The 15,752-nt window shown below is 41.5% G+C and overlaps 1 protein-coding gene across 20 annotated transcripts in view; it reads right to left on the reverse strand.

Moving 5' to 3' along the window:
• Sec31a (SEC31 homolog A, COPII coat complex component) overlaps positions 1–15,752 on the reverse strand; it is a 54,570-nt gene that overhangs the window by 25,246 nt on the left and 13,572 nt on the right. For 14 of the 20 annotated variants that reach the window (XM_040747484.1, XM_040747487.1, XM_040747485.1 and 11 more), the window contains exons 6-16: positions 14,217–14,357; positions 12,137–12,279; positions 11,106–11,205; positions 8,930–9,091; positions 8,619–8,771; positions 8,140–8,373; positions 6,714–6,788; positions 5,096–5,134; positions 4,570–4,647; positions 1,039–1,114; positions 375–553 (exon numbers count right to left, since the gene is read on the reverse strand). In XM_040747484.1, the coding sequence (XP_040603418.1) occupies positions 375–553; positions 1,039–1,114; positions 4,570–4,647; positions 5,096–5,134; positions 6,714–6,788; positions 8,140–8,373; positions 8,619–8,771; positions 8,930–9,091; positions 11,106–11,205; positions 12,137–12,279; positions 14,217–14,357 (1,380 nt within the window). The remainder of the gene's footprint in view (positions 1–374; positions 554–1,038; positions 1,115–4,569; positions 4,648–5,095; positions 5,135–6,713; positions 6,789–8,139; positions 8,374–8,618; positions 8,772–8,929; positions 9,092–11,105; positions 11,206–12,136; positions 12,280–14,216; positions 14,358–15,752) is intronic. The other 6 variants (XM_040747501.1, XM_040747498.1, XM_040747497.1 and 3 more) reach the window with 3 other exon arrangements.

The raw sequence follows: 15,752 nt of genomic DNA on the forward strand, positions 1-15,752 counted from the left end.
CAAAGAACTTAATTCTTTCCTGCCTTCTGTATCTCAATTATCCATAACAGCAATAGGATACTACCTCCATAATCAGAATAATAAAAAGTTCGTAATACTTTGGAAGCTAAAGCAGAAGGATTGAAGATTCAGGGAAGCCTAGACTATATAGCAAGACCCCCATCCAAAAAATATTTTTTGTGTGTCTGTGGGGGTGTAGAAAGCAGGATTTCTTTGTGTAGCTCTGGCTGTCCTCAAACTCAGAAAGCCTCTGCCTCCCAGGTGCTGGGATTAAAGGTGTGCGTCACCACACCTGACTAACATAAAAATTTTAAAATATGCAAGTATATGAGTGTGTGTTTCTATACTACTATTTACTATGAATAATGACATACCCTGGTAATTTTGCTTTGAGATTTTGCAAAGTATTTTTTTTGTGTTTGAGCCAAGAGTTCTTGTCCACCTGCTATGGCTAATATAATAGCATCAGCCATTCGGTTATCGTGTAAACAAAGGTCAACTGCACTCTCAAAATTGCCCGTCAGCAAAGCCCGAGTAATTAATCCATCAATATCTGTAATAAAGAAACACAACATCCAAGTTAAATAGCTTGTTACTAAAAACAATTACAAGAAAACTATGCACACCCATTTTTATACACAGACTAATGGAGAACACAATGCTAACTTTTTATTACAAGCAGATTAAATTTGTAAAATAAGCTGTCACTATTTATGGAAGTTATGGAAACAGTCCAGGATATATAGTAACATTTTTTTGTGTTAGTAAGATCACTTACGTGTTTCAGAACTCATCACCCTTCTCAAAACACCGATTATATAACAATTATGACCAAGCTCTTTCTTAACCCTACCCACTGTGACAACACATTTCTAGTTATGCCTACAATGAAGTCCTGGGTCTTGGGAGGCCCAGGCAAGACGATTGTGAGTTCAAATCCTCTCATCTGCACAGAGATCTCTTGCTCTCTGATTAAGCTTGAAGACCAATGACTTGCTATGGCTGAGAGAGACTTCAGTCAAAGCCAACAGCACTTACCCCCACTGACGGAGATGTTGAATGTCCCTCCAGCTGAGGGCACAAAGCCAGGTTCCTGTTTTTCCTCTTTAATTCGCTAAAGACATGAAAAAGGCAGCAATTTAGCAAAAAAGAAACTGAAATAACTTACTGCCAAAAATTATATATGATTACTCATTTACTGAGACGGTGATACAACAAGCTGTTTCAAAATGTTTCCAATCCACGGGTAGAGATGGTAGACCAGAAGCTTGGACTTCCTAGGCATTAACTCCCATGAGACGCAAGTAAAACTCAGCCACCTGAAACTCCAAATCAAGGGTTCCTACTAGTCCCAGAGACCCAAAATGATGCTGTCAAAAGTAAGGAGTGCTTCCTCAGACCCCCAACTCTCAGTGACTTCAAAGACGTGAAATATGTGTGTTTTTAATTGTAGTGTCTAGGTTTGGCTCTAAAGTGTTGTTGTCAAAGTTGAATCACAAAACAAATTACTTGGTGTCATCAGTTACAGAGCACATGCCTGGCAAGTAGGTTTGGTCTCCAATGCCACAAAATAACAACAAAGCAGTATGAACACTGTTTTAAGCATTTGAGTGTTTCTAAATAAACAAAATTAAATCATACATTTCATTTTCCTCTAAATTAGTTACATATGGAACAGTACATAGTCTGATAATACACACACATCTATTATAAGTTACAAACTGAGTGACTCAATTAAAAATCTAAATACAAAATTCTGTGGAATATTACTTTAACTGTGAAATGGTATGTTACATTTGTTTATGCTGCAGAATATTACTTTAATAATGTAAAGATGTGTTACATTTGCTTTTGCTGCATTTGTTTCACCTTGCATCCCTAAGGCACCTGATTGGTCCAATAAAGAGCTGAACAGCCAATAGCTTAGTAGAGAAAGGATAGACAGGGTTAGCAGGGAGAGACAATAAATAAGATGGGAAAAAAGAATAGAATGAGAAGGAGGGACACGCCCAGGGCAAGAAGCCAGCCAGACATGAGAAGCAGTGAAAGTAAGACATACAGAAGGAAACTCAGAGTTTAAGAGTGCTGACTGCTCATCTAGAGGTCCTGAGTTCAATTCCCAGCAACCACATGGTGGCTCAAAACTATTCATAATGAGATCTGGTGCATACACAACAGTGTACACGTAATAAATTTTTTTAAAAAAGGAACGGGAAAACAAAGTAAAAAGGCCCCAAGGCAAAAGGTAGATAAAGAGAAACAGGTTAATCTAATGTAAAAGAGCTAGCCAGAAACAAGCCTAAGGTAGGCTGAGCATTCATAACTACTAAGTCTCTGTGTCATGATTTAGGAGCAGGCTGGTGGCCTATAGGAAAAAGCCTAGTACACACAATGATCTGAAATTCAGAGCTTCTTAGATTTTTAGATTAGGGACATTGAGCTTGTAAAGACCCACAGACATCCCAAGATTTTCTTCTGAAATGAAAAAAAAAAGTTATCCTGCGCGAAATCCAATGTTCATACAGACATCTGTGCAGCCTGCACAGCTGAATGTGACTGCCTTCCACTTCCGAGCAGAGTCATTTTTCTGCAGAGGACAGCACTGGCTCATCTAAAGAACTTAATTAATTAACTGACCCTTACAGAAGGAGGCCAGACCTACTTCCTTCTCCCCTTAGCATCTACAAGTTTAGAGAAGTGCTGGCAGTTTACATTAATCCCACTGGGGAATAAATCCACCACCCATCCTTGTTAGTATTCAGGCATCTGTACTGGCCTGCCCTCGGGGTCCTGACAGGACACGCCCTCAGGTGCAGTCACTAAGAGCACACCACCTGTGCACATCCACTACATTACCTTCTAAAAGGGCCCTGCCCACTTCCCATCTTTCCTTCTATCCCCCTCTTTTCTCTTCTCCTGCTCCTGTCCCCAAGAGGCTGGTCTCCCCTCTCCCCTCCCTTTCCCCTAATTAAGAAAAAAAACAAAACCCTTCACATGAGTTCTGTCCCATGGTATCTTTCTCTCTTGAACAGCTAAAATTACAACAGTCCTTATTATATTTACAGAAAATATACACAAATTTACAGCACAATACTCTGAGAGCTGAGATGCACATCCATGATAGGGATGTGTAACACCTGGGCTCAGCCCCAGGACTACACAAACAGCACAATCTTCCCATTTTCTAAATCACCAGTCTTCAAACATGCTTTCTATAAACAACTAACAAACGTTTTTTTCCCCCAAGACAGGGGGGTTTCTCTGTATTGTTTTTGGAGGCTGTGCTGGAACTCGCTCTGTAGACCAGGCTGGCCTCAAACTCACAGAGATCCACCTGCCTCTGCCTCCCAAGTGCTGGGATTAAAGGTGTGTACCACCAAACATCCATCTTGTAAAGGAATTTTTTAAAGACAGAAAACTAGGTGTGATACTACATCCCTATATTTCCAGCATGTGGGAGGCTGAGGCAAATGCTTAATTTCTTATGTACTGAACACCCTGAATGTCCAAGGTACTATATCTGAAAAGCAAAAATAGTATCATCAAGACAAAAGGGAAGATTTTATCCCCTTATGCATAATTTGTTTCAAGCCTCCAAAGTATGCAATGATGACTACTATCTGGTGAAGTATTTTTATCAGCTACTATTCACGAGTGCATGACCAAATAGTCTTTCATTTGATAATACACAAATGAACAAACCTGTAGGCATCTATAATTTTCCCTAGGTATCTCCAAAATTTTAGTTCAAAATTTTAGCAAGATTGTACAATGTTCCCTAGTTCCTTCTTAAACTCTAGGTGATTGATTTTAATAGAAAATATATTTCATAATCACTTTATAGTAGCCCAAGATACTCATGAATTATATTTATAAGCATTCTACAGTCAAGATATATAGCCCCTACCATAAAAGGCAATGGAAAAGTCAAAGATTAGATAAGAACTAAGAACTTGATTAATTTCTAAGATGAAATAAAATCAGAAAGCAAGAAAAGAAAGCTATAAAATTAGTTGTTAGTTGAGGGGAGAAAGAAAGAGTCAAAATGAAGTAAATTAATGATACAACTCTGTATTCAAGGTCTCTTTTCAATTAGTTACAGAAATTACTAAGCACAGCTAAGGACACACTAATAGCAAGTCATCACGATTAGTTTAGTCTTATAAAATACTCTCTGCTGTGTTCCAGTTCAGGACCAATTTAGAAGCCTCTATCACTGACAGCAGGCTACACAAAGTAATGTGCCAAGAAAAAAGCATGAACTTGACATGCAAGGCAATTGCATTTGTGAATAAATCCTCTGTCAGTTTAGCAACTGGCAGCCATCTGAGCCAATTAAGGAAATCTCTCATCTACTGCAAACTTTAAGTCATACAATCAAGAAGCTTGGCCAATGGACTAGCATGCAAAGATACTTCTTAGGTAAATATACGCTTACCCTTAGCACATCTGAGGAAACAGTACATCAAACATAATTGGCAACAAGTAGTCAAAAAAAAAGTCCAAAGTGTTTTCAAGTGAGATACACAATTATCACACAGTTGTCTGATATAATATAAAAATAAGTACCTCTCCCAAGAGCTGCTCCTCAGCAGCAGGGCTCTCCTCCCCATCACTCTGTGCTACTTGGTCAGGGTCTTTAAGAGCCTTTGGTACAGAAAACAATCAGAGGGGATGAAGAGCGCAGCATTAAAGGTATTAGTAACAAGAGACAAAAGACCCAACCAACCGCATCCAGAGCTTGATCATGAGAAACAACCGAACAGATTTATTCCAGAAACAACATTAAAGGATAGCAGGAACGGTCACTACCACCATCTCCCCTTTTGGCTACCAAATGTCATGTGGCATGCAAGTGCTTTACCTTATCTGAGCAGGCATTGTCTCAGTTTTTCCTTTTATGAAGTTCAAATACACCAAAGCACATGCTTTACCAGCCAAACTTAAGACGAGGATCATGAACTTACAAAAATACTCAGAACTGGTATTTTCTAAACCAGGAAGCACAAAACAGATCAACTTCCCAAATTACACTTCTTGACATGATCTAACCAAACTCTTGGGAGACAGCAGCTGTTTTTAGAGGCTTTCTTACCACATCGGATCCATCCACTCTGTCCAAGGCCAGAGCAATCTGAAATGAAAACAACAACTCACCTACTACCTGTAATTCTAATCCAGGTGTACAGCAAGTAAGCTGTACTCCATTCTCAGGCACACCCACACAAACTAACCAGGGTGTACAGCACGGTCAGCTGTACTCCATTCTCAGGTACACTCTTCCTACTGGTTCTAGTTCCATTTGAACATCTGTGTACAACTGATTCCTACTGGTTCTAGTTTCATTTACATGGAGTTCTTGGTTCAGATAATTTTCAGCTCTGCTGTCTTAACCACAAAATCAATCTTGAAGAAACATGCTTCCTTGTTCTTTGTTGTTGTAAAATAACTATAAATCACTGTTTGATTTGTTAAGTTTTTTCTTATTGTTTTATTTTGGTTTTTTTTTTTTTTTTTAGGACTGGGTCTCTCCATGTAGACCTGGCTAGCCTGGAACCCATGGAGATCTATTGCCTCTGCTTCCTGAGTGCTGAAGTTAAAGGGCAGCACCACCACACCTGGCTTACAAATAGTGTTTAAAAAGATGTCTTCAGGTACTCAATAAAGAACAAATTGCCTGACAAGTATTTTGATAGTGACTGCTTTTCCTAATTTTTGCTTTCAGGATACAAGTTAAAACTTTAATCTCCTGAAAACTTAGAAAACTCAGAGCATCAAAAAGCTACAGCTAGCAGGGAAATGAAATAAATACTAACACTTTACAGGAGGAAGCAAAGACACTAGCAGTGTGGCTGCCCTCAGAGGAGCCCACACCTAGACAGCACCAAACGTAGCTACACAAGTCTACAGAAAACTTCAGTTACCGCCAACAGAGGTGAAGGGTCAGAGAGCAAAACAGTTCTCAAGGTTCCCAGAGTTTTTACTGCTACTGATGCCAACACTGACATAAGTAAGACCCTTTTTGAGAAGACTACAAAACTATGTGTTTTTCTCTTTCAAAAAGGGAATTCTTTCAAAAGTGAAATGACAAAGCAAACTACTTGGACTTTGTTTGCTTAGGCTCATAAAATTTCCATCCTGTACCAGCCATGTGTTTGGTGACTGTTCAACAATAAGTCATTTAAAAGTTTCATGCTAGCTGGAAGGTAATGGCACATGCCTTTAATTCCAGCACTCAGGAGGCAGAGGCAGGCAGATCTCTAAGTTCAAGTCCAGCCTGGACTCCAGAATGAGTTCCAGGACAGCCAGGGCTACACAGAAAAACCCTGTCTCAAAAAGAAGAATTCATACTAGCTAGGGTGGAAAACTGCAGCTTCCCCCCAAGCCATGTAAATGGGAAGACAGCTAACAGCTGCTGCCCTCCTTCTTTCCAGACCACCGGAACACACCTCAGTGAATCTCAGTGTGTGACTGACCTACCAAGGCCAAACTAACCCTGACCGTGCAGCCTGAATTAAAGGTGGTTCTGGCAGCTTCTAAATCCAGGCAGAAAGTGGAGTTTCACACTTGCAAACTTTGGTAACATATAGCAGCTCTTATTAAGTGATTGTTGACTGATCTGAGGAAGTCTGTAGAGACTTTATAAAGCACACAGTCTGCACAGCACACGAGCATCTGTGTAAGGCGGTCATTTGATCTTCTCAGGACTTTACCTTTTTCCCCAGGTCTTCTCTTCTGTATCCAAGTAGCTCCAGGTATTTCCCTCGAGAATCCTCCTCAAAGTTGACCTTTGAAAAGAGATATAATCTTCAAAGACCTACGTTTAAAACCTAGTTGTTCTAAGAATTGACCAAATTCCAACTCAAATTATTAAAAAATCAAAAGTTTATAAAACCCTGAAATTTCACTGTTAAAAAAGAATTTAAATAACCTTAGAAACTATTTTTTAACTAAGTAAGCATGCGTTGCCCAAGTGCTGGTTTGTACCCGTTGAGTGCCGGCAGGTTAGAGGGTGGCGTACAGTTCCTACAGCTGGTGTTACAGGTGGTTGTGAGCTCCCCAAAATCAGTACTGGGGACCCCACTTATAATTGCTTGGCTTTTGAAACAACGTTTTTGAAAAACTACTGAGGCCCAGGCCCTAGATTCAAATGCTCTATGCAGCAGGTGAACTCTGAGGTTCCTGTGCCGCTCATCCCTGGGATCACAGGCACGCACCATCATGCGTGGATAAACTAGCTGTTTTCTAATTGTGTGGATGTTGAGTAATTCACCATTCTGGACAAGTGAGGCTTGTTTTTAACTATAATTTTGTTAAAACACAAAGCAATTCATGTTCAAAGATTCTATGACAAAGTAAAATAGTGTATGTAGTATTCAATAGCCCTCAACTTTTTAAAAGTTTCACACCTAAGCTGGGTGGGGTGGCACACACCTTCAGCTGCAGCACTAGGGAGGCAGACAGTGGGACCTCTGGGCCTGCCTGATCAACAGAGCGCATTTCAGGAGACTCAGAACTACAAAGTGAGGGGCTGTTTCTCAAACAGAAACAAAAGTTTATCCCTAACTAACAAACTATAATTTCTACAATTGTAGAATTCAACCTAATCATATTCAAGATTGTTTCTTTTTGGAAAATTCAGTATCAAGAAACATCTGTGCAAACAGAACTCTCGGTCATTTCTGAAAAGAGTGTGCTAAAAGGCTTCCGAAGCAGCAAGAAGAGAAGCACCTCGACTCTCCCCTCTCCCTCCTCTCTTCCCGCATCCACTAACCAGACTGGCTACAGACACTAAAGACTTTATGCCTTTACTATAGCAGCTCTCATGTTCTAATCTAAAAATCTATTGAATGAAAGACATCTTCACACTTATAATGGTGTAAGATATGAGGCTGAGCTCTCTTTACAAGATTATTTTGGCTTTCTGAGACAAGGTGTTGCTACATAGCTCATGCTGGCCTTGAACTTGAGATCTTGCTGTCTCAGCTCCCTGAGTGCTGGCATTACAGGTGTGTGTTACTGTGCCCAGCTTGGGTTTCTTCAGTTTTGTCATGCCTTCCTGAAATCATACTATCTCAAAGGTTTCCTCAGAAGGAAGACAGACTTTGATTATCGATAATGAAATACACCCAACTTTACCTTCAAGAAGGACCACACGTTCTTCTCAAACTCAGTGTGAGAAGCATCAATCTTTCTCTGGCAGTAACTGACGAAGCCCTGGGACTGCACAGCCTGCTGCAGCTGCTCCGAGCGGCTGAGAAAGTCCTTTTCCGTCACCACCTGACTGACGAACACCTGCTGCCGCTGCTGCTGCTCAGCGCCCTGCTGAGGCTGCCCTCGAACATTCTCAAAAGTCACCAGTTTCCCCCCGAACTGTGAGGGAACAAATGAACTCATTAGCCACTGAGCTGTGCCCCAAAGCGAACATACGGTAAGTCTGTGAAAGTAAAGAACTGTATGTACATCGCTAACATGTCCTCTCAGGCTGCCAAATTTTACCCTAGCCTCCAACTGTCCTTTTCAGTTTCCGCAAGTCACCCTGATGAAATGGACCGCATGCTGTCCCACCACTTCTCCGCTAATATGTCATACTAACCATAAAAACAAAGTCCACCCACCGAGAAGGAGGCACCAACAGGCCTGCGGATCCACTTGGGTGGCTTCTTCAGGGGTAGCACTATGCTGTGCTGCGCAGTCTGCTGTGGGATTTGTAGTGGAGGGAGGGGCTGTCCTGTGCCAAAGGGATCAAGATTCCCAAAGGATGATGAAAGCTATTTTTAAAAAAAGAAGTATGAGTCACTAGCTTATATAAACTATGTTACAATTTTCCAAATCATATAAAAATGTCTAATAACAATTATCCAGTACAATGGCATTGCTGTTGGTAAAAATCACTGTAATTATCAAAAGCCTTAACACTGCCTATTACCTTGTCAACTTGTTTCTGCCTTAAGCCGTCTATGCTCCCTCCCATGATAGAATAAACACTGATCCGTCCATCAAAGGAAGCAGCTGATAGGACAGCAGGATTTCGAGGACACCACTGGATATCAAAGCACCACTGTGTGTTGGTGGGAAGTTCATATAATACCTAGCCCAACAAAAATAAGCAAGTTAGAAAAAAGAAAGCCAGATCATAACCAAAATAAGTACTGTTGGTAATAGGTACAGTTGAACATTTATTTTAAGAAAGAGTCTTTAGCCAAGAAAACCAATGCTAAGTTCTTCCTACAGTATAGTGACCCTGGAATGGTCCATTAACAACAAGAATGCTACTCGATATTTCTTTTCCTAAAATGGCAGTAGAAGACAAGCTGGAAAGGTCAGAACATTTTATCAAGTTCTAGTACTGTTCTTTTCAACTGTTAATGCCTAGCAAGATTCCAAGAACTATAGCTAGGTCATTGAAGACCAAACTTTAAACCACTCTTAGAAAGAATGCGCAGATAGTCTGGCTTTCAGCCAAAAGAGAAAACACATATTATCTCATTTTTATTGCTGAAGAATCCTAAAAATATCTGCCTCTAAGTTTTCTACAGAAGGGAAAGGACATGGGAAAACTTTACAAACACCTTTACAGGGCCAGGGAGATGGTTCCATGTGTAAATACTTGCCATTCAAGCATGAGGACTGCAGCTGAAGCCCCTACACCTATAGAAAAAGCCAGGTCTGGTATTCGCTTGTGGTCACATTGTTGGGGAGGCAGAGACAGGAAGATTCCTGGCTCAAAAAATAGGTAGACATGCAACTGACATGCTATTAATTCTGACAGACAGGTGTAGGCCAACATAAGTTCATGTGTGTACAAGTACATGCAGAGGAAATTAAAAATAAACAAAAAGTTGTCAGAATTGTTGCACTTGAGGCCCTAAGATCAATGCTCAGGGGCTGGAGAGATGGCTCAGAGGTTAAGAACACTGGCTGCTCTTCCAGAGGTCCTGAATTCAATTCCCAGCAACCACATGGTGGCTTACAACCATCTGTAATGAGATCGGGCGCCCCTTCTGGTCTGCAGGCATATATGCAGACAGAATGCTGTATACATAATAAATCTTAAAAATAAAAGAGCAATGCTCAACAGCTAAAAGAACAAAATCTATTGAGACATCTGTGTGTATGTGGGTATGTGTGTACATGTGTTACATTACACACACAGAGGACAACTTTCAGAAATCAGCTCTCCCTTTCCACCTTGCTGAGGCACACTGTTGTTTCTGCTGTGCTGTACATACACTCTGGCTGTCTCGTGAGCCTCCAGGTGCTCCTCCTGCTTCCTACCTCACTGTAGGAATGCTAAGGTTACACATGTAGTCACTGCATCCTGTTCATGTGGGTTCCAGGAAGCAAATCCAGGTTTCCAGACTTAACTGCTGAGCCATCTTGCCAGCTTAAAGACTCTTTTTAATGGTGCTAGAAATCAAGCTAGGATTCTCAGGTGTTGTACAAGCATTTGACTTGAGCCACATTCCCAGCCCCAGCTACTCATTAGTTTCCATCAAAATACGTACAAAAGCTCCTGCAACGATGCACTGCAGCAGACAAAAGGCAAAGGCACGCGGCCGGGAGTAGGGGCTGGAGAGATGGCTCTGCAGTCGAGAGCACTGGCTGCTCTTCCAGACGACCCTGGTCCAATTCCCAGCACCCATACAGCAACTCACAACTAACACCAGGACCCAACATCCTCACACAGGCACACATGCAGGCAAAACACCAATGCCCATAAAATACATCATTTTTTAAAGGCAGCAAGTAAAATCTAAGTTCCAATACAGGAAGACTAATTCTAGAATGAGATGAGCCTAGGTAATGTTCCCGTCAGATCTGACTCTCCTCCAACAGTCTTGTCTTTTTTTTTTTGGTTTTTCGAGACAGGGTTTCTGTATTGTTTTGGAGCCTGTCCTGGAAGTCACTCTGTAGACCAGGCTGGCCTAATCACAGAGATCCACCTGCCTCTGCCTCCCGAGTGCTGGGATTAAAGGCGTGTGCCACCAACGCCCGGCAATAGTCTTAATTATAATCATGGGCTTAAAACCATACGGAAATGTCTTATTTAGGTAGAATACAGTATTAAGAGTATTGAAAGGTTGGAACATTCCTCCTCCTACCTCTCCTGTGTTAGGGTTGGAGCACAGAATCTTAGCATCTTTTCCACAGCTTAGCAACAATTCAGGATCTGCCATGCTCCAAGCAATTGCCAAAATTCCCCTATTAAAAAAGACACAGGCAGAAGAGAGGAACAAATGAGAACAAAGTATAGTCACATATAGGCCAAGCCCTATGACCTACATTCAATCTCTGGGTCCCGTGAGAGACACTGAGTACCACAGGCTACTCTGACCTCCACAGCATGGGAAGTGGTGTATGTGAGCCCACAGCCCCCTCACACACACACAAAACCAGGTATAGCGGCCCACACCACACCCCCCCCCACACACACACCCAAGCCAGGTATAGCAGCCCACGGCCCACACACACACACCAGGCTGGCATGGAACTCACAGAGATCCACCTGCCTCTGCCTCCCGAGTGCTGAGATTAAAGGCGTGCACCACCAATACCAGGCTAGAAACTAATACAATATTTTCTAATTTAAACACATTTACATATATTTGCTACTACCTAAGTATCAATAATGGAAAATTTGCCAAATTAATGAAATACAAAGACACTAAAACATGAGAAAATTACCATATTAATGGAAACTGGAAGCAGATCACCTAATTTCTCAAAACCGTTTGCTTTTAAAGTAAAATGGAAACAGAATCAAACCAGTTTCTAAACTGTTGCTATATGGCATTAAATTTTCTTAGGCTTGATGACTAATATGGACCTTATTGTATAATCAATGTCAAGAACTGACATATTCAAATGTTTAACATCTATTTTAGGTGATTTTAGTTTCCTGAATGAACTATGTAGCTGAGGATAGCCTTGAATTCCTGACCCCCCCTTGCCTCTAAGTGCCGCATGATGGGATTACAGATACACATCTCTATGCCTGGCTTAATTATTTGAAGTAAGTGGTGGAAAATGTTTTAACAAAGGATTCATGATATAACTGATCTAATTATCTAATTACCTATCTAATTAACTAAAACATGAAGCAATGAACTTCCTTGAAACAGCAGCATGGTACCTGGCATGGTTTTCCAGAACGCGGAGAGGAGAGGAGGCAAATCGGAGATCCCACATCTGGATCACTGGTAATCGGTCATCCTCAGAGGCTAGGACCATCTGCGTAGCCACATCAGGGTGCCACGCCAGCCCAGAGCAGTGCATCTGCAGACGGGGAAGGCCCACATCTTAGCAACCAGGTTACTCTCTGAAGAGCAGAGCTTCAGTTTGAGGACTATGTCACTACTGAAATGAACAGGAAAAAGCAGCGGGCAGACTACTGCCAAACCTTTTAAATGTTACCAGACAGCCTTAAACAAGAGTCTTGGAAGTAGAGCCTTTGGGTGGTTTCTATTCATCTACTTGTGACACATAGAGCAATTCAACTCAAAATAATTCTATTACCTGAAATGAAATTCATTATTAATACTGTAACTAAGAGAATGATTTTATACTAACTTAAAATATAACACTTTCAAAAATGAAAATAAAAATTCTCAATTAAAAACTAAAAATAAAAAACCTATCTTTCCTCAAAAAACAAAAACAAAAATCAAACATAGTATCTTAAGCAATAACTACTATCCAATTACTAGTTAGTACTGGGAATGACACAGAAGTTTAGATTCTAATAAATATTCTACATAATGACTAAAATTATTTTTGGATGCCTTATTCCTCTGAAACCTGTGTTTTAAAATTTCTGGTCCACGTCGGGCGTTGGTGGCGCACGCCTTTAATCCCAGCACTCGGGAGGCAGAGGCAGGCGGATCTCTGTGAGTTCAAGGCCAGCCTGGTCTACAGAGTGAGATCCAGGACAGCCTCCAAAACAATACAGAGAAACCCTGTCTCGAAAAACCAAAAAAAAAAAAAAAAAAAGTCTGGTCCACTTAAAACTATAGTAATCTGGAGGAAGGCTCTTTTTAATTGTTTTAAAATGATCTACACATTCTGACTTAGGCACTCTTGTTTTAGACAGTCTTTAACCAAGGTGGGAAAAATGCCTCAGCACATAAAGGCACGTGCTGCCAAACCTGGAAGACCTAACTTTAATCTCAAGCAGGGACCCACATGGTATGAGGAGAGAAGCCAAGTCCTGCAAGCTGTCCTTGAACTAGCAGGAAAGTGCACAATGGGACTTGAATTCTCACACACCCACCAAAAAAAACCCCCAAAACCAAAACCAAACCTATAAACGCAATAAAAAGTATCTTTAAAGTTTTAACAGGAAGGAAGGGAAGGAGGGAGGTAGGGAAGAAGGAAGGAAGGAAAGAAGGAAGGAAGGAAGGAAGGGATATCATGCCACCAAGATGGCTTACAGGACAAAGGTGCCTGTCATTAAGTCTGCCTCAACCTGAGTTTGATCTGTGGGATCCACCTGATGGAAAGCTGTTCTCTGAATTCAACATGTGCTTCATGGCACACATGCACCCACACATACACACACGTACAAAAAATTACTAAATAAAGTGATAAAAAACACCCCAGAAACAGCTGACCTGACAAAGGTTAACTCTTGAATCCCAGGCATCAGCCTGGGAATCCAGCATGGGACTGATCAAGACCCCCTGAATGGGGGTGTCAGTGAGGAGGCCTAGGTAATCTATTGAGCCTTGGGCAGCAGATCAGTACTCATCCTGAGTATACACACAGACTTTGGACTCCCATCCAACAATGTGAGATGCACTCTCACCCTGAACTCTTGGGGGGAGGGTCTAGGCCCTGCCCTGGATGAAATGACAGACTATGGACACCCCCATGGAGGGCCTCACCCTCCCTGGGGGAATGAGGGGATAATGGGGGGGTTGGGGGGAGGGCTTGGGAGGAGGGGAGGGAAAGGGAGAGAGACCTGGAACTGACTTGTGAAGCAACCTTGTTTCTAATCTAAATTTAAACTGAAAAAAAAAAGTAAAAAACATATCCAACATGGTTTATTGGGTATTTAATTATTGTCATTAAGGGGGAGGGGGCATTCGTCCCACTATTAACCAACTGATAAAAAGTTGGGTTTTAATTTTCCAAAACTTTGATTTCTTGAAGCAAGCCCCAGGGCACTTACAGCACAAGTGCTCATGTTCATCACAAGTCAACCGGACACTTACCCTGTTACTGTGGTCACTGACTTTGATGATCGGCTCGTTTTTTCTAAGATCCCACACGGTTGCCCGGCCACTGGGACTTGCTGATGCTAAAATATGCTGCACTTGTCTGTTCCACGCGATGCAGCTGATGTCTTCTGCTGGCTATTGAGGAACAGCCCATTAGAAACCATTCCATGGCGCGCTGGTTAGTCTTGTTAAGTGGACAGACTGGAGTCCCTAGGGAGAGCCTCAACCGAGGAGCTGCCTGTGTCAGTCAGCTCTGAGGGCTCTGTATACACTTTCTGTTTGCTGGCTGATGTGGGGGTGCCCAGTTCACCGTGGGGGGTACCATACCTGGGCAGGTGGGTCTAGGTTATAGGAGGAAAGCAAGTGATCAAGCCAGGAGAAGCAAGTCACTCAACCTCCCTGGATGACAGACTGTGATCAGAACATGTAAGCGACATAAGCTCTTTCGCCCAAGTTGGTTTTGGGCAGTGTTTAATCACAGCAACAGAAAGTAACTAGGACATTACTGTACTCAAATTTAATTATAAATTAGGTGTGATGGCACACACCTTTAATCCCAGTACTCTAGAGGCAGGCCAATTTCTGAGTTCGAGGTCAGCCTGAGTCTATATACTAAGTTCCCTAAAAAATTAAAAATTAAATTTAATCATTAGTCTTGCTTCTTTATTTACATTTTCTTTCTTTCATTTATTTTTGTAAGACAGACAGGGTCTCACTATGTAGCTCTGGCTGGCCTGGAACTCACAGAGATCCATCAACCTCTGCTCCCCCAGTCCTGGGGTTAAAGGCGTATACCATCATGCCTGCCTGCTCCTTTAGCTTTTTAAAAAAATCTACTACTTAAAAATTATATTCATCTATTCCACAAATTTCCTTTCTATTCATACAACCATAATATGTGCCATATTGTTTAAAACACTGATCTTCATAGCTGCAAATACTTTATATATTTATTGTTTAATATTGTGTCATTCAGCTGGGCAGTGATGGTGCATGTGGATCTCTGTGAGTTCAAGACCAGCCTGGTCTATAAGAGCTAGTTCCAGGACAGCCTCCAAAGCCACAGAGAAACCCTGTCTCAGGAAAAAAAAAGTTGTCTCATCCAACAGGCATTCGTTGAGTTCTTGCTATAAAATAAACCAAGTCGTTTCTTTATTTGCAGTTGTTGCAAGATAGAACACAAACTACAAAACTGATGGCTGGTGAATGTGACCTATAATTAGGCAGAAAAAAAAATGGCAGGCTGGACTACCAGGAAAAAAATGCCTTTATAAGTAGTAGGCAATATGCTATCATTAAGTCACTTTTCAAGACTTCAAAATGGTAGAAGCAGTTACAACAGCCAGTAAAACTGGGAATCCACACAAAGAGATACCTTGTAGAAAAGCTATATTTTATTTTTTGAGACAGGGGCTTACTATGTAGCTCTAGTTGGTCTGGAACTCACTGTATAGACCTGGCTGGCCTTGAACTCATAAAGACCTGCCTGTCTCTGCCTGCTGAGTGCTAGGTTTAAAGGCCTGTGTTACC

The sequence above is a fragment of the Mesocricetus auratus genome, unplaced genomic scaffold, assembly GCF_017639785.1.
Source record: "Mesocricetus auratus isolate SY011 unplaced genomic scaffold, BCM_Maur_2.0 Super-Scaffold_100006, whole genome shotgun sequence".
Classification (NCBI taxonomy): Eukaryota; Metazoa; Chordata; class Mammalia; order Rodentia; family Cricetidae; genus Mesocricetus; species Mesocricetus auratus.